The sequence below is a fragment of the Gadus macrocephalus genome, chromosome 2 (genome assembly GCF_031168955.1).
Source record: "Gadus macrocephalus chromosome 2, ASM3116895v1".
NCBI classification, from domain to species: domain Eukaryota; kingdom Metazoa; phylum Chordata; class Actinopteri; order Gadiformes; family Gadidae; genus Gadus; species Gadus macrocephalus.
In genome coordinates this window covers 5,371,535-5,397,979 of record NC_082383.1, presented here as the reverse complement: position 1 = coordinate 5,397,979, position 26,445 = coordinate 5,371,535, and the positions used below count along the sequence as shown (strand labels likewise).

The 26,445-nt window shown below is 47.1% G+C and overlaps 2 protein-coding genes across 9 annotated transcripts; both read right to left on the bottom strand.

The window, feature by feature from the left end:
- Positions 1-2,895: 2,895 nt before the first annotated feature.
- Positions 2,896-14,193, bottom strand: elac2 (elaC ribonuclease Z 2). 3 transcript variants are annotated; one of them, XM_060035826.1, is made up of 25 exons: positions 14,074-14,193; positions 13,656-13,890; positions 13,498-13,548; positions 13,242-13,312; positions 13,077-13,141; positions 12,902-12,959; positions 12,740-12,808; positions 12,327-12,467; positions 12,167-12,222; positions 11,644-11,702; positions 11,490-11,562; positions 11,019-11,131; positions 10,452-10,550; positions 9,821-9,959; positions 9,268-9,353; positions 8,855-8,976; positions 8,599-8,695; positions 7,925-8,063; positions 7,419-7,457; positions 7,065-7,174; positions 6,100-6,199; positions 5,719-5,839; positions 5,156-5,234; positions 4,713-4,857; positions 2,896-3,364 (listed from the first exon to the last, which is right to left on the bottom strand). In XM_060035826.1, the coding sequence occupies exons 2-25, from the start codon at positions 13,838-13,840 to the stop codon at positions 3,149-3,151; spliced, it is 2,433 nt and encodes an 810-aa protein (XP_059891809.1). In that variant the 5' UTR covers positions 13,841-13,890; positions 14,074-14,193; the 3' UTR covers positions 2,896-3,148. The 3 variants fall into 3 exon arrangements, with proteins under 3 accessions (XP_059891809.1, XP_059891811.1, XP_059891802.1); XM_060035828.1 differs by having other exon boundaries at positions 13,656-13,852; positions 14,074-14,181; XM_060035819.1 differs by having other exon boundaries at positions 13,656-14,169.
- Positions 14,194-14,646: 453 nt separating this feature from the next.
- Positions 14,647-26,438, bottom strand: map2k4a (mitogen-activated protein kinase kinase 4a). Of its 6 annotated transcripts, XR_009522711.1 has the most exons (14): positions 25,761-26,438; positions 25,165-25,200; positions 23,641-23,673; positions 21,772-21,874; positions 20,122-20,296; positions 19,819-19,938; positions 19,465-19,584; positions 19,305-19,356; positions 18,067-18,194; positions 17,180-17,257; positions 16,827-16,975; positions 16,356-16,401; positions 15,559-15,782; positions 14,647-15,523 (listed from the first exon to the last, which is right to left on the bottom strand). XR_009522711.1 is itself a non-coding variant. In XM_060035948.1 (13 exons), the coding sequence occupies exons 1-13, from the start codon at positions 25,897-25,899 to the stop codon at positions 15,669-15,671; spliced, it is 1,293 nt and encodes a 430-aa protein (XP_059891931.1). In that variant the 5' UTR covers positions 25,900-26,438; the 3' UTR covers positions 14,647-15,668. The 6 variants fall into 6 exon arrangements, 5 of the variants coding, with proteins under 5 accessions (XP_059891931.1, XP_059891934.1, XP_059891933.1 ...); XM_060035948.1 differs by having other exon boundaries at positions 14,647-15,782; XM_060035951.1 differs by lacking the exon at positions 23,641-23,673 and adding an exon at positions 21,980-22,107 and having other exon boundaries at positions 14,647-15,782; positions 25,761-25,862.
- Between the last annotated feature and the right edge of the window lie 7 nt (positions 26,439-26,445).

Genomic DNA, 26,445 nt, shown 5'->3' with positions numbered 1-26,445 from the left:
TCTACTGCACGAAGACACTAATAAATAGACACGCACATCTAAAACACACAAAGTCCCACACACTCACAAAGTCCAACACACACACACACACACACTCGCAAACTCAACACACACACACACACACACACCTTGCCCTTTCAGCTCCTCTCCCAAACGAAACCCGCCGTTGTCACTAAACTCTAAACTACAAAAGACATCTCTCTCTCTCTGATCCCAATCACATGGCTTTGTCCTGCTGTCACCGTGACAACAGGAGGGACCGGGAGGATGGACTATGGGGATGGAGGGGGGGTTCAGAAGGATGGAGATATCAGTGTATGTCTCACCTCCGCTCCCCCCCCCCCCCCCCCCCAACCTGGTGACAGAGCTGACCTCACCTCACCTCCAATCTGGACTGTCTGTGCTCCCCGAGCCCGACCTGTCTGTCTGTCACCGCTCCCTCTTTCCCTCCCCCCTCGATGCCTCTCTATCGATCCCTGCCTCCCTCCCTCTACCCATCCCTCATTCGATCCCTCCCTCCTTCGCTCCCACCCCTCCCTCCCTGTCTCTCGGGCATCCCTTCCTCCATCACTCACTCCCTCCCTCTCCTTATCCCTCCCTCTATCCCTCTGCCAATCAATCCATCCGGCCCTCCCTTTCTCCATTCCTGACCCCCCCCCGCCCCCCCCCCCCCCCCCACCAACATGAGGAGTATGCAGAGGGGCGGGAGGGAGAGAGGGAGAAGAAGGCCAGTCTCTGTGATTCTGGGTCTATTGCTTTCAGAATAAACACATAGATGGGCACGCAGGGGAGAGGAGGCAACGGTTTCTGAGAAGACATTCAGTCCGGTAACCTCTACTCAAGTGAGTGTTCTTAGAAGACATTCAGACCGGTAACCTCTACTCAGTGAGTGTTCCTAGAAGACATTCAGACCGGTAACCTCTACTCAGTGAGTGTTCCTAGAAGACATTCAGACCGGTAACCACTACTCGTTTAGTGGTTTCTAGAAGACATTGTCCGGTAACCTCTTCTCGTTCAGTGGTTTCTAGAAGACATTCAGACCGGTAACCTCTACTCAGTGAGTGTTCCTAGAAGACATTCAGACCGGTAACCTCAGTGAGTGTTCCTAGAAGACATTCAGTCCGGTAACCTCTACTCGTTCAGTGGTTTCTAGAAGACATTCAATCCGGTAACCTCTACTCGTTTAGTGGTTTCTAGAAGACACTCTCAGCCTAATAACCTCGGGCTGAGATGAGGAAGGGAGAGGTTGTGGCGGAGGATCCATCCGTTTGTTAGCCTAAATTTGAGGAGGAATCCCGTAAGGGGCCAACCTACATCCCATAATACCTGCGTTGGAGGAACGGCGCAGAACCGATAGGCCCAGCGATGAAGGGAACACACCTCACACTGCAGAGAGAGAGAGACAGAGAGAGAGAGAGAGAGAGAGAGAGTAACCGAGTCACGCATAGAGAAGTCTCGGTCTGCAGAATGGAGGTTCCATATGTGACGTTATCTAGCCCAGATTATAGTAAAATGACTGAGGTGAAGAAAGAAACTAGAATCGAAAAGGAGCTTTTTCAGCAAGCAGAGGGCAGCCATTTTGGTTCATCAGTAATGTTGGTTCTTCTCCAGTTTCCAGCCCCTCTCTGTCCTGTGGGCCTGGGTCCTGGATCAGAGCCCTAATGAACTCCCTGGCCGGGGGTATACGTCTTCATCTGGTCAGCTTCACACTCCGTGGAGTCCAATAATCGCTTTCCTTCTGAGGCGTTGGCTAACGTCTGGGGAACAAACCCAGCACCAGCTGGTCAGAACAAATCTGTGTAAACACCGTTGAGTTTCCTCCTCTGGGCTCCAACTCATCATGGATGAGATGGAATATGTTTTTAAAACTCATCCTTGATGAGATTGAAATAAATATTAAAATGCATATTTAAAAGTAAAACAAGTCAACATTTTCTAATAAGGGAGATTTCAAGGTAAAATGCTGGACTTGAAAGCAACAGGCTACATTTTAAAGTAAAAGTCTAGATTTCATTGCAATATTCTAGATTTCAAAGTAGCAGCCTACATTTGGAAGTTACAGGCTCAACTTTTTCTAATAAGGGTAGATTTGAAGGTGTAGTGCTGGACTTGAAAGCAACAGGCTACATTTTAAAGTAAAAGTCTAGATTTCATTGTAATATTCTAGATTTCAAAGTAGCAGCCTACATTTTGAAGTTGCAGGCTCAGTTTCAGAGTCACAGAATAGATTTCAAAGTAAAACTCACTTGCACAGTGATGCAATGGTGCATGAAGTATCCATCAAAGACAACACGAGACGGACCTTCCCGCTCGTTTCCTCTAACAAAGGGATGTTCTCTGTGCTCGTGTCCGCAAGTCAGAGGGACAACATTGGACTCACCTCAGAGTTCCGCTCTGTGGTACATCAGACAGATTCGAGTTATGTTTTGTCTCGCTCTAATAGCCTAATTTACTTTTTGAAATTAAAATGCGTCTCATTCGGCGTTCGCACCCTGGGGTAAATTCTTTTGAACACGGTGGTAACAATTTTAAATTGCGCTGCTGCTAGGCGTAGCGCAAGGATAGAGCAACCTGCCGTAATGCAAGAGTGTAGCCTTAGAGTAGCGAGGCAGAGGGTATACCTAGCGTATAGGAGTCCTGTGATAACATGGAGCTAAAATAGCACAGACATGTTTGAATACGGAGGAAGTGGAATTAGCTTTGGAAAACGAGCAGCAATAGAGGCATTGGAGTGTTTTCATAAAAATATCATGCAGAGATGTGGTCAGCATGTAAGGCCCGTTTCGTCTTCTTTAATAACCAATAGGGATGTTTTTACGACGGATCAGGGTTTAGAGTCAAACTACCGCCTGCACCCCTGAAGTTTTACGATTGCATTTCAGACACACAGCAGACTGCATGGAATCATTTTTATTGCATCAAATAAAACAAATCAAAATGTTTTAACAGCTTTGCTCTATATACACTGCAACGCAAACAAAGATCACACGCTCTGTCACCGCACACATCGGACAAAATAAAAAATATATCCAGCACAAAGCCATGCGCCGTTAAATCTTTGTCGGGCTCCCATTTAAATGAAAATCGGTATCTTGAATACCCCGGACCGTAAACTCGGTATGGTAAAAAGAGTGGGAAATGCCGGAGTTCAGTTGGCTTTGAGTCTCTTGTTTTCCCCGCTGTGCGATACTGCCCCCTCCTGGTCACGTTTGGTACCCCTGGGCTCCAGCACCTCCTCCTGCTCTCCTCTCGTCTTTAGCTCCCTCCTCTCCCTGCGCTCCTCCATCTCCCCAAGCTCCTCCGCGAAGAGGGCCTTGAGGGCCGGGACGAGCCGGGGCAGGACACGGAAGTCTCCGAAACGGATCTGGGAAAGAGAGAGTGAGTGAGCACCTCACAGCTCCCCTTCTACCGTTTACGCCTTTAGATTTAGAGTTTTAAATTGTACCACTTCAATATTGGTAGGCTGCCTTTGAGTCACTGTTGAACTGCTTTGACAACGTAAATGTGTACTTTGCACGAGAGAAACAGACGGGAAATGACAACAGAGATAGGGAGACAAATAGGTTGAGACACAAAATAGGTTGAGACACAAGATAGGTTGAGACACAAGATGGCGGGAGAGTTTGGACAGGGCAAGTGTCTGTATTGTGTTTGCCAGCTAGACGAAGGCGGCTAGGCTCCGGTAGGTTGCGTTAATTACAACACGTGTGTCATTATTAAGTTAGACAACATTCAGAACACAGTGTTGTTCTTTACACACACACACACACAGGAAGGAGTAGTGACTGAATTGTAGTCCAACACCTCAGGTAGGGGTGTGTGTGTGTGTGTGTGTGTGTGTGTGTGTGTGTGTGTGTGTGTGTGTGTGTGTGTGTGTGTGTGTGTGTGTGTGTGTGTGTGTGTGTGTGTGTGTGTGTGTGTGTGTGTGTGTGTATAAATTATTCATGCCAGATTAAATCGACCTAGGGACGTTTCTCTATATTTATCTGGCAGGGACAGCTCTCTGCCCCCCGGCTGTGGTTCCCACGCCCTTAGGATGCCCTCAAACCCACAGCTGGAATAACAAGTCACCGTTTGGTCTTTGGAGGTCGAATGGACAGGCTAGTCGCTTGGTTCATTCATTTGACTATTTTCAAAATTGAAATTATTTTACTTCTGCTACCTACCTGGCCACGACAGTTTTGAAAACAGTTTCACCTTTTGGAAACTGAATGTGGTGTTCCCGTTTAAATAAAGCTTCATCAAATCGCATCCACCAAAATGAAGGAAATCTGGTCCCCATAAGTCACAACTTTGTCCTCAAAATCAACCTTCAAATGTCTCGTCATGTGCACATGAATGGAACACCGAGCAGCTGCAACTCATCTCAATGAACTGCTGTAGTCAAGGCGTCATCAACCGGGAAAACCAGAAACTCCTACAGTCCCTATAAGTCACCATTCAGTTCCCATAAGCCGTGAGAAATGGGGCCAGGTGTATGTCGCCTCACCTCCATACAGTCATAGCCCGTCAAGTTTCTAGTATATTGTCACATTGTGCACATAAGCAGAACTAGCAAATGTAGCTTACGCCATCTTTCTGCCTTCCTCAACAGGGGACAATAGGCAAGTAATTCGGTCCCCAATAATTCACTAGTGTGTGTGTGTGTGTGTGTGTGTGTGTGTGTGTGTGTGTGTGTGTGTGTGTGTGTGTGTGTGTGTGTGCGCGCTGACCTTCATGTGGTCGAAGGAGATGCCGACGCGGTCGGTGAAGTCGGGGCTGAAGAGGGGGATCTTGGCGTAGCGCTGGCTGAAGTGGTTCAGCATGATGAACTCAGCGTTCATCTTCATCCCCATGGCGATGGCCTGGGAGGTCGTGCTGGGGGGAGGGGGATCCCAATTTTATTTATTTATTTAATTGTTGTAAATACTCTAATATAGATCGCTTGGTTTCATCGTCGGACTATGGAGTGAGGGTAGCTTGCAGTACGGAATGACCGTCAACCAGCGATGGGATTATCCCGGAGGTTTTCCGGGGTCGTCTTTATTAACCGATAGGGATATTTTATGACGGATCAGGGTCAAACCACATGGCGCACTCGGAACTTTTGAAACCCTCATATCCATCCGTCCATCTCCTGACCGGTTTAAACTGGTGTGGGAGGCGAGGACCTCACCTGTGGCGTTTCTCGATGGCCTCCTCCTCCAGACCGTCCTCCAGCGTCGCCTCATGGATCAGCAGCGTGGCGTTCTTCCCTGTAAACACACCGAGAACATGAGGAACACACTCACACACACTACAGAGGAGATCAATGAGATCGATAAGCAGCAGGTTCTTGGTGCTGATTGGCCGGAGAGAAGGAGGCTCTGTTCTGATTGGACCAGGTCCAGCTCGGCCCTTTTAAAGCAGATAGATAACAGAAGAGATCCCAGAGGAGAATGTTCCGGGTAATTAAAAACCCTTTAGGAGGACCCTGCTAATATCACACACACACACACACACACACACACACACACACACACACACACACACACACACACACACACACACACACACACACACACACACACACGATTATAAATCTGAACTATAATCTTCCAGTGGATTATAGTATAGATTCTGAACTTCTATCTACAGGTAGATAGTGCCAATCTGACCTATTAGTAGATTAGAATCTGACCGATGATCCACTCAACGATTATACGAGGCTGACGTTGTACTAGTCGATTGTGTTCTGACCTATGCCCACGAAGGCCTCACAGGGCATGGTGTCCCCGGAGAAGGCCAGCTTCCAGCCTGAGCGATGTGTGATGCTGCAGGCGAACGCGTTCCTACAGTGGTGCACGTGGCACGTCTGGAACTACAGACACACAAAAACACACAACAACAACCGTAAATAACCATAATAAATGACACAGCAACTGAGTAAGCCACACAAACGCACTCAGCTCATGAACATAAACATCGCAAAAAACACATAAACACAAAACCAATACAGGAACAGCGAACAGCTCGACAACAGTAAACGACACAACAGGCAAACAAACAATCCACGCTCCAAGCAGTCCTACGCCATACTGTACGTTCTGTAGATATAAGTGAAAACAAACATCCGCTTACCCTGTCCAGGTCGTTCTTCTTCAGAACGGCTTGGATGAACGACTTCGTCTTGTATTTGGGAACTTCGGTTCCATCGCACAGGAACTTGTTTGGGATGATGCTGAAAAAGCGAAACCGGGCCAGCAGCTCAGTAAACAAGCCCAGAAAGAGACTAATTAAATGGCCGTTTCAGGTGGCGTTTAAGTGACAGTGTATTTGTTAAGTTAAGTACCTAGCCAGAGTTTGTTAGAGGAGGATTCATTCTCTAAATCTATGGTATTGTCCCGGTGAATCGAATGCTCCGTCTGCGAGGCGTTGGGGCACTACGTCTTCCAACAAACTTCTTATTAACTAAATCCCAGAAGCGCGCCGCTCAATGGGTATAAATTAAGCCCAGAGGTAATCCAATATCAGCCACACTTAGCCCGGTATTTATCACCCAGCACCCAGACCCCGTCCGTAGCTCATTATCTCCGTCAGCACATATCCCTCCTTAACACAACGTCTCGCCGGGAACGTAACAGGAGGACTGCAGACTGCCGAGGAGAGAGGTGAGAGGTGAGAGGAGGAGGAGGAGGAGGAGGAGGTGGAGGAGGTGGTAAAGAGGTGAGGGGAGGAGGAGGTGGTAAAGAGGTGAGGGGAGGAGGAGGAGGAGGTGGTAAAGAGGTGAGGGGAGGAGGAGGAGGAGGTGGTAAAGAGGTGAGGGGAGGAGGAGGTGAGAGAAGGAGATGAAGGATGTGAGGAGAGACAAGGAGGAGGAAGTGAAGGGTGTGAGGAGGGACGAGAGGAGGAGGTGAAGGCTGTGTGGGAAGGTGAGAGGAGTAGAGAAAGGCTGGGAGGTGTGAGGATGTGGAGGAGGTGAGCAGAGGAGTAAGGCGAGGAGATGTGAGGAGGAGGTGACAATGGAGGCGGGAGTAGGACGTGAGGAGATGAGGAGGTGAGAGGGGGAGAGAGGTGATAGGAGAAGATGGGGAGGAGGTACTTACTTGACGTGGCTGAGGATCTCCTCACAGTGGTCGTGGAACTGGTTCAACCAGGTCATGATCTGGATGGGCGCCACCAGGTACACCGGGCTGAACGGCTTGCCAAGCGTCGCCTGGCAACCACAACATCCCATAATGAGCCGTCAGCCAGCTCATTCACACTGAGAAACATTTTAACCTTAACATTATAATGTTAAAGTACTACTTTCGGTGTCGTCAATTTACATCAAGAGTAATCTAATACAATATAGCGTAGTGTAGTAAAGAACAAATAACATGCAGTATAGTGTATTATAATAAGGTATCATATAATAAAGAATAGTAAAGTAGTAGAATAATATTATATAAAATACACACCATTGCTCTTTCCCTCTGGTAGAGTAGCTTCAGCAGCCCCTAAACAAACACGTTGAAATGCACTTTAAAACAAACACATTAACACACACACACACACACACTTAAGTACCAACATTAAAGTACGCACGATAACAACCCAGAACATGAACACCACTGTGTGGTGATGAGTGTGCACGTGAGATATCACCTCAGCGTGTGCTGGTGTTGGTGAGTGTGCACGTGAGAGACCAGCTCACCGTGTGGTGGTGAGTGTGCATGTGAAAGGCCAGCTCGCCGCGTGCTGGTGAGTGTGCACGTGAGAGAGCAGCTCACCGTGTGCTGGTGGTGGTGAGTGTGCACGTGAGAGACCAGCTCAGGGTGTGCTGATGAGTGTGCACGTGAGACCAGCTCACCGTGTGCTGGTGAGTGTGCACGTGAAAGACCAGCTCACCGTATGCTGGTGAGTGTGCACGTGAGAGACCAGCTAACCGTGTGTTAGTGAGTGTGCACGTGAGAGGCCAGCTCACCGTGTGGTGGTCGGCGTGCATGTGGGAGACGAAGATGGTGGAGATGTTGGAGAGGGCATCATCCACGCCGTCGCCATAGTGACGACACAGCTGGCCGAACGTCCCCTCACCACAGTCCAGCAGGATGGACTGACCAGCACTGGGGGGGGGGAAGAGAGAGTGAGACAGAGAGAGAGAGCAACAGACAGAGAGAGAGAGAGAGAGAGCAACAGACAGAGAGAGAGCAACAGACAGAGAGAGAGAGAGAGAGAGCAACAGACAGAGAGAGAGAGAGAGCGACAGACAGAGAGAGAGAGCAACAGACAGAGAGAGAGAGAGAGAGCAACAGACAGAGAGAGAGAGCAACAGACAGAGAAAGAGAGCAACAGGAAGAGAGAGAGTAATTATAGAAAGAGACAAAGACAGAAACTAATTTATGTTTGGGCTGTCCCTGCCGGATTTTTAACTAATTAATTGTTATAAAAAAAAAAGTTAGAAGTTGGGTAAAAGTATCTCTAAAAAAGAATGATAAAGTACTTAAATAGCATACCGCAATTAAACGGTAGTTGAACATTTGTTAACCATTAGTTCAACAGTAGTACAATAGTGGTTCTATAGCAGTCCGATAGTAGTCCAATAGCAAACTATGTTAAAGAATGGTAAGGACTGGATGAGCTGAACAGTGGCGGAGGGACCTGATGTTCAGCAGAGTCCCGCTGACGTTCCTGATCTTCATGGGCAGTGCGGAGCCCGTCCCCAGGAAGATGACCTCAGGATATCGCTCCGCTCTCCCTGCACAACACACACGTTGGCGCCCTCACTTTGAAACACACCACGTCCACAGGGACATTGATCCATCTTCAGACCAGCAGGGTACTGGTGTATTGTGTACTGGTGTAGCCTATGCCAGTGTGTTGGCCGAGGCTGTGGAGAGGCGGGACCTGGACTCACCAGACAGGACGCTGGGGTCAGAGGAGCAGAAGGCCTGACACGCCTCCACCTCCTGGAGGAAGTCTGGCACCTCGGACGCCTCCTTCAGGAACTCTGCCGTGTCGCACGGCACCATCGCATCTCTGACACACGCGCGCGGACACACACACACACACACACACACACACACACACACACACACACACACACACACACACACACACACACACACACACACACACACACACACACACACACACACACACACACACACACACACACACACAGTGAGGTTAGACAGACAGTAAACGCTTGTCTTCACAAACACTTTGACGTGCGACCTTGGTGAACATGAGCGGGAAGGAGAGAGGGAGGGAGTGAGAGATGTGAGTGAGTGAGTGAGTGAGTGAGTGAGTGAGTGAGTGAGTGTGTACCTCTGCCACTCCAGCAATGGGCGGAGCTGGAACTTGAGGAGACACTCTGCTCTGACGGGGGCGGCACGCAGTGAGCCCTTCTCCTCCTGAGGACATGAAGGGGAAATAAGGGAAAAAAACATTAAGGACAAAACCTCCAAAAAAGTGCGAGAAGGGGGACACAAGAGAGAAAGGAATAAGGAGGTAGGGGGAGAAATTGAGAAATCGTTGAGACGAGGTTTTTGATTTTAAGAGCATGGCTCAATGTCTTTCCCTCCACTCATCTTAAAGCCAGTGGCTAACGTTCCTCATCCCCTATAGAGGCAGCATGTCAACAGTGTTGAGATCTGCTCTCAAAAGGTTAACTGAATCCAATGTAGAGGCAAGATAGGAACAGAGTTGAGGTCAGCTTTAAAGGTTAGGGAATCCTCCACTCCACTAAGAACCAGTGCTAACGCTGTAACAGTTAAGAGGTATTAAAATGACACGACTTTGGTCATGGAGCTTTTGTTCTCACCGAAGAGTTGAACTTGATATAGTTAGTAACTGTTGAAAAGAATGTCAGTTGGGGTACCTTAGGGTTGATGTTCTTGAGTTGGGGGAAGATCTCCGGGTGGATCATGTTGAGCTGGGTCTGGATCTTGAGGCTCCGGACGTTGTGGACCGTCTGCACCTGTTCGTTCAGGACCAGATGCTGTGTGGAGCTGGGGAACCTGCGGACAGAGCACAAGGACCGGGGCTGTTCAGGTCCTGGACTCCCTGAGGTTGCCAGAGACCCCAGGGCACCCACCGCCAGAGCAGATGTGCTAACCCCTGGCTCTGTGCCAGCATTATCACCTGATCATCCCATGGTCCCTGATTGGATAGTGTCCCCACTCATCTCTCCAATGTAATACCCAGTGGGCGCTGAGCGAAATACTGCGTGCTTATATTTACGTCAAACGTAATTATTCGTAGAATATAGATTGAATATATGTTTTATTGTTGAAGTGTGTCTTGTTTGTATGTGCCTGACCACAAATGAAGTTGCCCTTATGGGAAAAAATAAAGTTCTTTGAATTTAATTATTGTCCCCTTGGGGGGAAATCTGTCCACTGCCTCAACCCGTATCTGGCAGCCATCTAACGGGCCGTAGCATGGAACCATCGTGGGTGCCATCTGGTGTGAACATACAATGTCCACGAGGCAGCAGTGAACCCCGGTACCTCTCCATCCACTCCTGGTAGCGCTCCGTCTTCAGCACCACCTCGGGGGTCATGTGGACCACCAGGGCGGCTGGGTCCTCTGGCCCCCCCGCATGGTGCCTGCGGAGGACAACGATAACAACAAGACAGTAACAACAGAACGTCAGCTCAGGGGGGTTATACTGGCTAGCACTAGTACCTGCTCTGAACTATGAACACATGATCGGTCAACACCTGAGCCATGTAGATAAGGTAGATAGGAGCTTTATTTTGTCCCATACATGAGATATGCACTTGTTACAGCAGCTCATGGAATATAGAAAGATGCAATAATAAAATAAAGTGTATCAATACACATATACATAAAATAAATTAAAATAAAATAAAATCACAGTCATTACAGTGTCATGCCATAAGGGCAAAAATGTACACGCCTAGGACATGTACACATGTATACATGTATACATGTATACATGTAATGATCTGGGGCAGGTGGTAGGTAGCTTGTCCTTTGATTCGGTAACTAGCTTCTCATTGGTTACCTGGCTAGTCTCTCATTGGTTACCTGGCTAGTCTCTCATTGGTTACCTGGCTAGTCTCTCATTGGTGCAGATTCCGTCTATGAACTCCACCGTGGGACACTCTACCACCAGGAAGACGGGCCCGGGATCAGAGGGCGTGCACACCTGCTCCGGCCGGATCTGACGAGATACAGAGAGGGCGCACAGTGATGATGTCATCGGAACGGCACGGTTGATAAACGCTAAAAGTATTTTCTAGTCAGACTTTGAGCCGAGGAGTTGAAGCTCAATCTGTGCTCAATGTCCCAACCATCTCATACGCCATCTTATTGTGGAAACCCAAAAATCACGCGTTACGGCGTCTCCTCTCCTTATAGTTCTCTACAGCTAAATTTGTTTGCGTGGTTATGGGTCAGGGTCAGGGTCAGGGGTACTCGGAGGGCCAGATTGTGTTCAGCCACAGGCTTATGCAACATTCACATTATTTTGGTTTATACATTGAACGCAAGATGGCGGTCTGATTAACGTTGTAATTCACCTCTTTTCCTTCATATGTCACCGTCTTGCCGTTCTTCAGGTCCACCACCAGGGGGCCGATGGCTGGTTTACCGCTACATCGATGACACCACTGATTATTATTGAACGATTTGGGATTATTCTCCAACCAATAGCAAATCCATAGGTACACTTACACGGGGAGGCCTAGCGCAACAGCTTGAGGGACAAGGAAGTTCCCCTTCTTGGCGTGGAGCTGAGAGAACCGGAGAGAGAAGTTAGAGATTTACTGTCTCAGGGTCCTGTACTGTCCACTTCTAACGTTCTACTGTCTCAGGTCCTCTACTGTCCTCTACTAAGGTTCTACTGTCTCAGGGTCCTGTACTGTCCTCTACTAAGGTTCTACTGTCTCAGGGTCCTGTACTGTCCTCTACTAAGGTTCTACTGTCTCAGGTCCTCTACTGTCCTCTACTAAGGTTCTACTGTCTCAGGTCCTGTACTGTCCACTACTAAGGTTCTACTGTCTCAGGTCCTGTACGGTCCTCTACTAAGGTTCTACTGTCTCAGGGTCCTGTACTGTCCTCTACTAAGGTTCTACTGTCTCAGGTCCTGTACGGTCCTCTACTAAGGTTCTACTGTCTCAGGGTCCTGTACTGTACACTACTGACGTTCTACTGTCCCAGGTTCCTGTATTGTGTCCGAATCAGAAAGATGACCTACCTTGCAAACAAATGCAACCACCAGAGAGGGATCCCTTGTAGCTTTGGACATCAACCCTAAAATATAACACATGATATACATAGACATATATATTGATACATGAAGATGAACACCAAGCTGGGAACCTCTGGAAGATAGTAAATAGAAGGGCTTGTCTCACCCGGGCTGGCAGGTCTGTGTCCTGGCTGGCCTTCAGCTGGGTTCCACAGCTCCTTCCTCTGGCTGGAGACCGGACTCCGAGGTGGGCTTCCTCTCCCGGGGCTTGCAGAGTTGCCCGGTCCTCCCTCACCCAGCAACTGGGCTGGAGACGAAACACCGTCAACGCAACACCCATACTCGTCCTCATCCTATTCCTAATTCACTTCAAAGACCCGGTGCTATACTGGGCATTTGATACAAAAACAAGCTGTGCTCACAATCACGCCGTCACAGACCCCCTTCGGTACCATGGTTACAACGATGCACTAAACGTTTTGTGTTGATCCAGCATCTCAAGACGACGAGGGTCACCGAGGTACCGCGTCGACATCTTCAGGAGACTTGAGCGGTGAAACGCTGGCCGCCAACACTCACCAAACACGGGCACCTGATGGACGCTCATGGTTTCGTCCGTGTATGCCTCCTCGGTGTAGGGTCGGACCGCTGCGAGACGACGAGGGGTCGAAGGTCAGAATCAAAGTCTTCAGATACAACATGACGTGTTAAATGACCAACGAGGGACACAAGTCAACGTACACAACTTGATGTCCTCCAAAGCTCCGGAAAACACCTTGATGGCATTGATGAAGTTGCCCTTTGAAGAAGAAGGAGGTTTGGCATAATAGTATTATGCCTAGCATCTTTCTGACATGACAGAAAACACAGGCGTTCACGGTGAGTTCCGTCTCTGGGATAAATAGACAAAGCTTACCAGCTGCGGAGGACCCGACAGAACACACTCTGGTACTCCGATGTCCTTCAGTGTTAAGATCATGCCTGCCGTACGGTACGAACCACAGATCCGGGGTTATAACAACTTGGCCACTTGTTCGTGAATCACGTTTAATAACAGCATACTTGTAACCACCAAACTCACCCGATAAGCCACCGATGTTGTCCCAGTTCATCCTTGTGAGGAAGATGTTGTCCAAACGGGACGCTTTTAACCTGTCAGCAGAAGAACATAACGTTCAGGCATGACACTAACCTAGCTCTAGATAGAACAGACTATCAGTGTGCAATACAAAATCGTAATACTGTCAACTGGAGGCATCACATAGCTTTCTACCTCACTAGTTAAGGATGTGGTTTGTTATTGTAAGAGACAGACGAAACAAGAACCAGCAGCGTACTTGTGCTCCTGCATCAGTCTCTGAGTCCCCTCCCCGCAGTTGAACAGGTACCTGGAGAGGATGGGGAAGATAGGAGGATTCATCGTAGGTGTGGAGATTAGGGCAGGTAAAAGTAAGGTGTTTTATCCTCGGATGGATAGAAAAGCGTCCATAGTTACCGGTTGTACTCGGAGAAGACATACAGCGAGGCTCCATTGTCTCTACTGCCTGACCCGACAACCTGGAGATAAACGGTGGACGGGCCGTGCGAGTTGCGATGGTCTTTGGTCTTCAGTCGTCTCAAGGTTTCCTTCTGTTTAGCCTTCTTGAAATTCTTTGTGTTTTGCTCCATGTTGGTCGTCATTGTTCTGCAGAACTGGAAAACATTCCGGTGGAAACGAGGACCACAGGCGACTGCTAGGCGACAAGCAGTGATTGATTTGGTTTGGATGAAAAGCAATGCAAAAGGTTTTTGCCACAGACGAGCAGTATTCATAATAAAGATCCACCGGAGGGAAAGAAAAACTGAACTCGTGCAAACCACACAATTATTTTGTTAAGATCATTGCACACCTCCTCAAAAAACAAATTAGTTACCTAATAGACTTCAGTGTTATAGCGATGTTGTTTCAGAGGTTGACTTTCTCCATGGTTGACACATGGGGACTTTTTCCGGCATCTATTGATGACGTGGTATAATCATTGGACCCCATTGGTGCAATCATGTGAGAGCTCGAGGGTGAGAGCCAGTCGCAGCAGCTGACTGAGAGAAGTAGGCGGTCCCAGTTCAGTGGGTTCTGTCACTTAATTTCATAGCGGTATTGGATATTTTCAATGAAGTTCAAATCCTAAATGAGATGAGATATAGACCGCCTCTAAATGAAATGTATTATTATTATTATTATTATTATTATAAATCACATATATAAAAAATATAGATAAAAAATATATAATAGATGTTCGTAGCAGAAAATGAACTATTTGGGATGCATGCTTACGGATGGATTATGGATTGAACACCAAAACAATGACCAATGTCACAATTAACTCCGGTCCATGTCCCACTCCCACCTTTATTATCAGAGATAAATAAAGTACTTTGATTACCTTCTTCATTGGCTGCATATGTGTATGATCTTTTCCAGATTAATGGCAAGGAAAACCGGAACATTATTTCCATTCTCTTTATTTATTTATATATCAGCACAGAGTCAGCAGGTATCACGTGATTGTATTCATCAAAGCGTTAGCCGCTGAATACCCTAAGAAGCGACCGTTAAATTGCAACACAAAGCTTTTATTTACATACATAGGGAGGAGATGGGTTGCTCATACAGACGGTGATTCCAGTAATAGTCTTGAAGATGAAATGCTCCTCTTGTGGGTATAGTTTCCAGGTTTTGGTGCCGAGCTTCTCCGTGTTATATATTCAGTTACTATCATACGTAAACAAGCGTGTTTATCCGCTGTGGACGAGGAGAGGATGAGAGTGAAGGTCCATATATTACACAGACAGCGCCACCACCGCCGCGTTTAGCTTCAACAAGTATTTTCTTAACACTGCGGTGAAAGAAGCACATTTACATTTAGTTTTAAATTACATTTTTGTAATTTATACATTTCTGACATCTTTTTTTGTTTTGTTCTATACATGTTTTGTACCTACAGTCCGGGACTAATGCGTGGGACAACCATCTTGTTGTTGTTTGGGTCATGTGACTACCAACAGATGACGTGACCGCCTTCTCTGACGTTCCCATGGTAACAGTTGTGGTTTCACATTAAAAGCCTAAAAACTACAGATTGAGTCACATGACCGAAACAAACGACAACGGAGGGGGCGGAGGAATGTCCATCAACGTTGCCATGACACCAGGTTGCCATGACACCAGGGGACCACGTTGACCCGACCCCAGGGGGGGGGTCCACGTTTCCGTGACACCAGGACACCAGGACACCCATGTTGCCATGGCATCACGTTGCCACGACACCGGGGGACCCGGGGTTGCCACGACACCGGGGGACCCGGGGTTGCCACGACACCGGGGGACCCGGGGTTGCCCGGGTTGCCATGTCACCGGGAGACGAGGACCAGGGGGCGAGGACATCAGGTTGTCATGACGACCGAAGACGAGGAAAAGGTTGCCGCGCAGCAGTCTCGGGGTGGAGGCCGGAGAGGGAGGGCGCCCGGGTTAGTCCACGTACATGGGGGAGCTGGGGGAGGCGGGCATCTGGTCCAGGAGCCGGCACACGTAGGTGGCCACGTCCACATGGCGCTCCTCGTACATCTGGATGAAGGGGTCTTTCTGCAGGGGGGGCACGACACCAGGGCTTCAGCCAACGGCCCAGTGAAGGAACAGTGCACTGACCGTGGTCACGGGGCCCTCACATTACAGTCACAGTGCACTAATGGTAACAGTGCACTGACCGTGGTCATGGGGCACTCACATTACAGTCACAGTGCACTGATGGTAACAGTACACTGACTGTAGTAACGGTGCACCTACATTACAGTCACAGTGCACTGATGGCAACAGTACACTGACTGTAGTAACGGTGCACCTACATTACAGTCACAGTGCACTGATGGTAACAGTACACTGACTGTAGTAACGGTGCACTCACATTACAGTCACAGTGCACTATAGTAACAGTACACTGACTGTAGTAACGGTGCACTCACATTACAGTCACAGTGCACTAATGGTAACAGTACACTGACAGTAGTGACGGTGCACTCATTAAACTAACATTACACTAACTGTGCATTAACAGTACACTAACAGTCGTGAGACAAACAGTAAAATAACAGCACCGAAAAGTAACAGTACAGTAATAGAAGGAAACCATGTTCTTAGTGACTGAATATTTCAACCCACCAGAAGTTCTTTGTACTTTGGCCTTTTGGACTCATCCTTTGTAAGGCTGGAGAGAGGAGATAAGACAGATGAGAGAATTCAGGTCATGTTAACCCAACTAAAGCAGCTCTGCATGTTCAGTACAGGGTGTTGCTTGGATGTCTGTCCACTAGAGGGAGCAGGGAGCAGGACCCGAACACTCACAGGCACGCCTGTATCCTTCATTCACTGCAAGGTACTTTAAAGAGCCAGTGAACCAACTGTTTCAACGGGCATTCAAACAAGAGGAGGTTTAAGAAAAAGTGATTTGGGCTGAGACCTCGAAAAGAGTGTTATCGACTGCGTGTTATCGCCATGGTTACGGCCCACAGCAACTTTTTGTGAAACAACAAAAAACTGTTTTGGGTTCACTGGCTCTTATGACCCCTCTGAATGACTCAAGGTTCTAGATTCTGAATGTTCTAGGTTGTAAAAGGTTGTGTCGCTTCTCACCACAGGTTGACGAAGGCGATGAACTTGGGGGAGAAGCGTCTCTCGTCCGAGTTGCTGAGCTGGGGGGGGTCCCCCTTCACCACCTGGGTCAGCTGGTCGAACACACTGTTCCACTTGGGGTAGGGGAAGCGACCCGTGGCCAGCTCATACTGACACACACACAAACAGCAACACGCATCTTTCAATACAAGACGAGGTGGAAACTGGATGAGAGTTCAACTGTATCAGTGCGGAACCGGATCCGAATTTAACCGGGTCAACTAAACCTGGTTTAAGGTTTAATCTGTATCTGGTTTAAACTGGTTCAGGTTTAATCTGGATCAGAGTAAACCCAGATCAGAGTGTGAACTCACCAGTGTGATCCCCAGGCTCCACACATCAGATCTCACGTCGTATCCTTGTCTGGACGCGCTGGGGTCTATCCTCTCCGGCTGCAGAGGACAACAGCACGACCAATCAGAGAGCTCCACTCATAACAGCACTACCAATCAGAGAGCTCCACACCTATCCATTTTCTGTTGATGTTTTGTTGAAAATGTTCCCAAACTAATAAGTGCCACCTCGCCCCTTTGGGCATGTCCAGACACTTTGAACACGCCAACACAACACATCGGTACGTTCCGTGTTATCACGTCAGCCAGCCGAGCTGCATTCCTTACATCTATACAAAATCTGCCAGTCACCTCAGTCTCAGGAGCGATAGAGGGAGAGATTGCTGTCAGCCAGCCAAACCAACAGAGGGCGCACTAACCAGATTAAGTAGCAAATGGTATTGAGCTGTACAATTAAGATGGGAGCAACAAGAAAAGGGCCAACTAGGTTCCTTAAACAACTGGACAGAAGAGTAGACAGGAAAGGTATGTATAACAAAATGAGGGGTGTTCTCTAAATACTATGTAATATAATACTACGATCAATATTCATTCCTCCCTCACAACCTCTCTCTTCCTCTTCCTGACTCCACAGTAGCAGGCTTCATTTGGACACAGGAAGCAAGCAGTGATCACAACCACACCATCACCATGGCAACAACACCACGGCCCCGGCATCAAATCCAACACTACGACAACAACACCATTACCATGAAAACCACACCGTCACCAAGAAAACCACACCGTCACCATAAATACGCCACATTACCATGACAACCACACCATCAGCTGAACGACCCCACCATTACTACCACATCAACAGCATCACATAATCAACATGGATCGCATCCACCAGACTGGTGACTTACAGCCATGTAGGGCCTACAGCCGGCGTCTCTGGTCTTGGCGATGGAGTCGACAAGCTGCCCACTGATCCCAAAGTCGCACAGCTTGATGTTACCGTTCCTGTCCAGGAGGATGTTGGAGGGCTTGATGTCTGGGGGACACAAAAATCCAGCCGTGAAGAATGATCTAAGAGCAGACTTACTAACGGAGTACAGAATCTTTCAGCTTAGGAGTATAGCATAGGGAACTACAACACATCAAAGGGGGTAGGATATTGTAGTGGTTGTTTGGTTTGTGACAAGCTGAAAGGTTCCGTGATCGGTCCCCCATGTCCTCAGTGTAGTCCTTCTAGAGCAGGGGTCGACAACCATTTTGAACCTGGGAGCTACCTCATGGGTACTACTGAGATCTACTTCATGGGTACTACTGAGAGCTACTTCATGGGTACTACTGAGAGCTACTTCATGGGTACTACTGAGAGCTACTTCATGGGTACTACTGAGAGCTACTTCATGGGTACTACTGAGAGCTACTTCATGGGTACTACTGAGATCTACTTCATGGGTACTACTGAGAGCTACTTCATGGGTACTACTGAGAGCTACTTCATGGGTACTACTGAGAGCTACTTCATGGGTACTACTGAGAGCTACTTCATGGGTACTGAAGCTACTTCATGGGTACTGGGAGCTACTTCATGGGTACTGGGAGCTACTTCATGGGTACTGAGAGCTACTTCATGGGTACTGGGAGCTACTTCATGGGTACTGAGAGCTACTTCATGGGTACGAGGGGCACACAGTTTGATACACTCTTCTGAAATAACGAATTTGCTCAGCTTGCCTTTAGTTATATATTACTATTAATGATTAATGATAGTCATCTATGTGAAGGTGTTCATTAATTAAGTCATGTTAAGGATTTCTCACAATAATTATCAAAGGGCACCCAGTTTGATACACTCTTCTGAAACAACAAATTTGCTGAGTTTGCCTTTAATGACCCGTCTCTGCACTGTCCAACCACTACCTGCTCTTTGATGACCTGTCTCTGTACTGCCTCCTTTCTACCTGCTCCTTGATGCACTACATAACCCCTATTTGCTCCATCACAACGTGCTCCGAGTTCAAAGCAAGTCATTTTGGAGTAAATTAATAAATCGTAAACATTAGCAATAATTCATAATCACCCAATAATTAGGTGTGAATATCCACCATCATATTAAGGACTCATTCATGATCGTCACATCATAGTTTCTTACCTCGGTGTATAATCTTCAAGTTTTCTTTTAAGTGGTTAAGCGCGTTCACAGTCTGCAACAGAAACAATAGTAGCCGTTTAACCACAACCAAGTACTGAATCACCAAAGAAGAATGGAGCATTTATCATGATTGGTTAAAGCGAACAACCAAGAAACGTACAGCCAATGTTATTTTTCCTAAGATTTCCTCGGGGATCACGTCATCCTGATTGCCATAGACAAACTTGTAGAACTTGTCGAAAGAGATGGCCATGAGCTCCATGCATATCCAGCAATCACCCTGGGAGGAGAGATCAAGGAAAATAACATGTGAGAAATGTGTGCCAAGTGATTGTGAGTGTAATCGTATATTGTGTAAACAATATACCTGGAACACGACTACAAATACTACTACAAAAAAAACATTGAAATATATTGAAAAATACTTCAGTGCTGTATGCTTGTGGTCAGTGGCCGCTGTAAGAATACAACGGCAGATGCAGGTGCCCAGATTGTGACGCCGCGGCGGTCGTACCTCTCTGAAGAGTGCTCCGTAGAACTGGACGATGTAGGGACAGTCACTGCTCCTCATCACCACGTCCAAGTCCATCAGCAGCTGCTTCTGCTCCTTCTCATCCACCGTAGACCGGATCCTCTGAGGAACAAACACAAGAGACTGGTTAGGACCAGGGAACTCTGAGGAACAAACGTAGATGACCAAAGAGTTCTTACAATCAGAGTTGCAGGTGCTGAACGCAAAAAGACAATAGTCTGCCATGAACCGAATGTAAAATGTAACACCAAGGCCAGGGGCCTGAGACGAGGCGGCGAGCTGCACCTTGACAGCCATGATCTGGTTGCTGGGCTTGTGGACCATCTTGTTGACCGAGCCGTACGCCCCCCGGCCGATCTCCCCCAGGTCCTTGAGGTCCTCGGCCGTGAAGTCACAGTGCTGCTCCGCGGAGATCTTCAGCTTCCCTGACGACTCTAGACTGTGGGTCCTCAAACGCTCTCTGAGAGACACACATCACGAACAGTAAAGCACAGAAAGAGATGCTGAATGTATGTCAGTCAATACTGAACACATGTATTTGTATGTTCAAATAGAGAACACGTGTATTTATAGACATGTCTTCAAATACAGAACACACGTCTATAAATACAGAGCACACGTCTATAAATACAGAACACGCGTCTATAAATACAGAACACACGTCTATAATTACAGAACACACGTCTATAAATACAGAACATACGTCTATAAATACAGACTAGGGATGCACCGAAATGAAAATTCTGAAACAGTTGGCCGAAGACCAAAACCGAATACCGAATGTGGCTTTTAATGTTTTTCATTCATTTTGCTTTAATTTCACCATTGCATAAATCAAGCAATTAAATGTCCTTCATAAACTTTTTTGTCTTGCTTTTCTATAAAAAAAATCAATTACAAATTTGATACAAAATATTTATTTAATACTAAACATTTTCTAACATTCCAGCAGACATTATAGCAAGAATTTAAGAACAATGTACCTTTAAATAAATTAGTAAAACTTTTTATTTTATTTTTTATAAATAAATAAAAATGTTCGGTGTATTATGTTCGGCCTTTTTACTCCTTCGGCCGAAACCGAACATTATGTTTTGGGCCATTTTCGGCCGAACATGTTCGGTGGCCGAATATTCGGTGCATCCCTAATACAGACCACATGTCTTTAAATGCAGAACACTAGTCTTTAATTACAGAATACATGTCTATAAATACTGAACATATGTCTATAAATACTGAACATACGTCTATAAACACAAAACATGTGTCTTTAAATACAGAATACTCAAGGGGGGTTGAAAGAGAAAGGGAAATAAATCTGAATGCATGTATGAATGCACCAGGACACTATGAAGGAGAGCACTAGTGCCTTATGAAGGGGGACACTAGGACACTATGAAGGGGGGCACCAGGTCACTATGAAGGGGACCACCAGGACACTATGAAGGGGACCACCAGGACACTATGAAGGGGACCACCAGGACACTATGAAGGGGGGCACCAGGACACTATGAAGGGGACCACCAGGACACTATGAAGGGGGGCACCAGGACACTATGAAGGGGGGGCACCAGGACACTATGAAGGGGACCACCAGGACACTATGAAGGGGACCACCAGGACACTATGAAGGGGACCACCAGGACACTATGAAGGGGGGGGCACCAGGACACTATGAAGGGGGGGGGGGCCCAGGACACTATGAAGGGGACCACCAGGACACTATGAAGGGGGGGGCACCAGGACACTATGAAGGGGACCACCAGGACACTATGAAGGGGACCACCAGGACACTATGAAGGGGACCACCAGGACACTATGAAGGGGACCACCAGGACACTATGAAGGGGACCACCAGGACACTATGAAGGGGGGGGGGCACCAGGACACTATGATACATAGTGAAGCAGGGCCACATACAGAAGCAGGGCTTACATGTGCGGGTTCTGGAAGGCTGCCCCGGCGGTGTGCAGCGTGAACCGTGACGTGGATTTGATCGGAGGGTTGGCAAAGTTCAGCTTCAGAGCTTTGCGTTTACCTGGGACGAAGGAAAGAACAACGGAGAGGTTAACACCTGCAGAAAAAGGAGACAGCAGCCGTTGTTTTTTTTAATGAAAGGGAAGACGTGAAGAACACCACATACCGGGAAGAGGTGACAAGAGCAAACAAAAACCAAAACGTGGAGAAGAGATGAATGGAGGGAGGGATGAGGTCATGCGTTTCACGATGCAACCAAACAAAAAATGACATTCCTTAACCCGTTATTGATGCCTGGAGATCGAACATAGTGGTTACTACACCTCACAATCCCACCGAAAAGAGCCAAGACTTTGATGATCTAGTACTAGTGGAGCCTAGCTTTGACTGGTAACCAGTTATTAACCAGGGAATTTGCTTATAAATGATGGTATTAACCAGTTATTAATCAGGGGAATCACAAATAATAAATATAGAAACCAGTTATTAACTAGGTAGATCAGTTATATGCTAATATTTTCACTCAATTTAAGTGCTGAAATTGTACACTATTCATAAACTAATTTAGTAATCAAATTGGCCCTTTATTTAGTCATCAGTTCATCTTTGCCATTATGTTAGTGAAGATACATCAAGTGATGGCTGTTATGCCATAACCAATCAGGGTAGCGTTCTAGAAGGCAAACCCTGCACTAGTCCAAACAATCCGACCCAACATCATCAAGTAGCATTGAGATTTCACATATGAACTGAACTTCACAATGCAAGAGAATGAACAACTAGAATCACACTACTGGCTACAGCAACATGTGTGAACCTTCGGAAAACACAAAAACCTCAGACTGCAGCTCTCGCAGTCGCAGGAGATCTCGGCGCTCCCCGTCTTCCCAGGCCGGCACTATCACAGCCGGCGCTGATAATATACGTTCCCAGAGCCAGTCCGTTATTCGCTCTATGTGTAATCCAGTAGCTCTACGTGCTGCTTTGTCCACTTTTTTGCTCTCCATCTAAATCGAGGTGGTTTGAGTGTTGGTCTGGCGTGTTGTTCAACTGCAGATAAAGCACTGTCGTTTTCTATCCTGAAGCAAGTCTAGCGATATTGCGTTGCACTTGATACCACATCTTGATGTGTGGCACAGAACATACAATATTGATCATACTGTGCCGAGTTTCAAATGCACTTGAAGAAACACACAATGCAAATAAATGACTCAATTCAATTTTGATACGCAGGAATATCGATGTGCTCTGCTGGACTAACGGTAAACAAAGGTGGAGAAACAGTATAAGGTCAATCCAGCCAGGAGAGAAGAGGTGTGTTTAGTGACAGACGGCAGGCAGGACCAGAGGTGTGTTAGTAGCAGAACCCTGTCACCAACCACCCCTGAGGGCCCGGTTCTCTGGCATTCATGTTAGAACAGAACATCTTCTCTGTGATGAGACAGCAACGTGGATCAGTCAGGAGCAGACCAGAGGTCAAAGGGGAGTCCAAAGTGTCCAGGTGTCAATGGACACCCCAGACCAGAGGCTTGTGCCGTTGACAAAGGGGACGGTCCATTCGTTAAGACTTAATTGATCACTTAAAGTGCAGGTTTGACGTCAATTAGTACAAGTACCCAATGTTGTCCTGCTGGCTGTCTAAGCTATGCCACTAGCGCACGCAGCATTGCACTTAAAACCAATGGACCGTCGGCACAAGCCCGTAGCACCCATCCACTCTGGGGGCGGGGTTAGTGACACTCCCCCATATCAGGACGCCAGGCAGACAGACAGAGAGAGAGAGACGGTAGAGAGGTTTGGTCAGTAGCAAAAAGGGGTGTGGCTTACTTGGGGGAGCTCCAGAAAGGTTTATCTGAAAGCCTAGAGGCAAGAAGACAGCGGTTTGTTTCACACGTCGCTCCTATTTCACCTGTCAGCTCGCAGTCTCTCAGTAGGACACGGCTGGGTTTACTTCAGACCCATTTACCGTGACCTACCAGTATATTGACCTCTGAATGGTGGACCTCCCACTTTATATACCAAGGAAATTAACTGAAATGATTATGTTTACTCCACTAACTGCATGAAGGAATTAACTGCTCATAACCCAGGATAATGGATAAATTAATTCTGCACTCTTAAATTCATGTAGAAATAAAGGGTAGGAAGAGAAAAATCGTCTCCTGGTTAGAGTGTCTATAGGTGTCTGTAGGTGTCATAGAGCAGGATGCCCTTGACCCTATCTGCTCCTTAATGACATAATTGTTGCTTTGGATTTTTTTAAAGCGATCCCATGTTGTCTGTTCACTGGCATGGCTGATGTCTGAGCCAGGGTCTACACTAGCATCACAACAACAGGGTTAGAATGCATTTAATGGGACGCAGGACACATGGACATGCATGTTCAACACCTTCACGATGAGCAGACATGTAGAGAGAGGTATGGCATGGGGCTACTGAACGGGGAATCATACTGAAACCTGGCACTCAGAATCATAAACTTAAAACCGGAGCATGAATGATAAAACAAAGCACGCGTTAAAAAGCAGCTGAAGTTTTTCCCGGCATCGGGAGATTCTCACCGTCAGCATGGAGTTGGAGGGCATTAGTGAGCATAAAGGGTTAAAACAACAGTCAGGAGACAACAAAGTACACCACCCAAACTGATCTTAACACAATACTCCACTACCTGGTCAGGCTATCACGGTAGTGTGGGAGTAGGCGTTATTACTTTAATACTTATCGCTTACATTCTTATTACTGAATTAAAACCTATTATTGTTCTTCTGCTGCGACACCCACATTTCCCATCAGGGATTTATAAAGTACATAGTAGCTTCGTGTTATTGTCATCATTGTTCTATTGTTTTGATTCAATTGCTGGTGCACCAGTGGACAGGGCCAAAAGATCATAGTCCAACTACATAAGGTTAAATAAAAACCTAGAGAGGTTCATATTAAACAGCTCCTATCATCCAATAAGAGTTATATCATTTTAAATCTGCATGTCATTGGATATCGTACAAATTAATATAAATTCTTCATATATTCTAAAGCAGGTAAATACAGATACAACTATTTGGAAACCAACCATGACCATAGACTAAAACCCGCCTAGATGTGGACTATTTATTAAACACAAAGACGATTTCCAAATGGGGTGCAAAGTTGCATCCGTAACAACTATCACATTAAACCTTAGGTGGTTTCTAAGCTGTAAGCTAACATATATGCATCCATTGTGTTGTGTACTTGTTTTTTGCAGGGCTGTGTTCTTGAAATTAGAAATATTCATGTCGAAGGATGTGGCCTCGCATCTGATTGTCGTGGTACTAGAGTTAGTTCATAAACGAGTAAATAAACCGTAATTACCTGTTTCAGTCTGACATCTCCAGCAGGTGTTTGGTTCTGGAATGAAAATAAAACATAACGGACTTTGAACAAAAGGACAATCGTAAGATACGCACCCAGGCTTGTAATGTTCAAAAACCCCGTGTGCCAAAAACACCCTTCCACTATAACGCAGCAACACTACAGCGCATTCAATCGCTTAACAACATTCAAACGCTCATCAGAAAATCGCATAAACCCCCCACCTAGACACTCTCTAAAGCACGACGTGCTCAATCATGAAGGAATCGCATCCTTTAGCTTCTGCATCGATAACACTACAAGACCGGACGGCGTAGTCAAGGCCAGTTTGTTGTGATGGTGGCCCAGCAGGTAAGTATGATGCACGACCCCATCATATCACGGCCTGGCTCCGACCCGACGGATTACAGCACAGTATAAACTCGTATAATGCAGGATAAACTCGTACATAAAAGATTACACCGTTTGTCAGAAATCCCGCATTGCGTTGGATTACATATTTACAACCCGGGAGAGTCAGTCACATCTACCCCCACAACCAATGCATAAAGATGACATTGCCGTGTTCTTCTAGCGGACAACAGGACAGCCCATACCCTGCATGTTGCTCAGGGTGGTGGTGTGGTTGAACTGGGCTTGGTGGTGCGGGGCTGCGGTGCTGCTCAGGTGGTGGAGGCTTGGTGTCGCTGAGCTGATCCGACTGGGAGGCGCCGTCGGTGTGTGTTTGGAGTCCATCAGCAGCTCTGGGCTGCGGAGTAACGGACTACAGAGACCAGGAGGACCCGGAAACACGGACTACAAAGACCCGGGAAACCCGGAAACACGGACTACAGAGACCGAGGAGACCCGGACTAAAGAGACCTGGGAGACCCACAAACAGAGGAGACCAGGGACCAGAGACTTCAGTGACCAGAGGAGACCGGAGAACAGAGAAACCAGAGATCAGAGACTTCACCCTTCTGCCCAGCCGGAAGTAGAGATTAGTGCCAACCGGAAAGAGAGAACAGCTACCCGGAAGTAGTGCAGAAACGGCTAGGCTTACTAAGCTAAAGCTAACACCGTCCTTAAAATCGAACCAACGCCGCTGAGAGCTGTTACATTAATCCGTAGACGGTGCTCGTGTTTAAAGGAACTGATAAACTAACTGGTTTTACGGTGGAAGAGCAACCTTAACTTTAATGAAACGTCCAAATGCTGGGATGGCGAACTGAAGCTTTGCTGAAGCTTTACGACCTGCGATCAGCTGACCAGGTGACAGCCAATCAGCTGACCGAGTGACAG

Excerpts from the sequence above, each read along its gene's own strand:
- elac2 (XM_060035819.1), bottom strand. The coding sequence starts at position 13,972 with ATGAATACTGCTCGTCTGTGGCAAAAACCTTTTGCATTGCTTTTCATC. Across the intron at positions 11,703-12,166 it reads TGGTTGCATTTGTTTGCAAG|CTCCACGCCAAGAAGGGGAA; the intron begins GTAGGTCATCTT and ends CGGTTCTCTCAG. Across the intron at positions 5,840-6,099 it reads AGAAGAACGACCTGGACAGG|TTCCAGACGTGCCACGTGCA; the intron begins GTAAGCGGATGT and ends GTGTGTCTGTAG.
- map2k4a (XM_060035948.1), bottom strand. The coding sequence starts at position 25,899 with ATGGACTCCAAACACACACCGACGGCGCCTCCCAGTCGGATCAGCTCA. Across the intron at positions 17,258-18,066 it reads GCTGTAGGCCCTACATGGCT|CCGGAGAGGATAGACCCCAG; the intron begins GTAAGTCACCAG and ends TGTCCTCTGCAG. Across the intron at positions 16,976-17,179 it reads GGAGCCTGGGGATCACACTG|TATGAGCTGGCCACGGGTCG; the intron begins GTGAGTTCACAC and ends TGTGTGTGTCAG.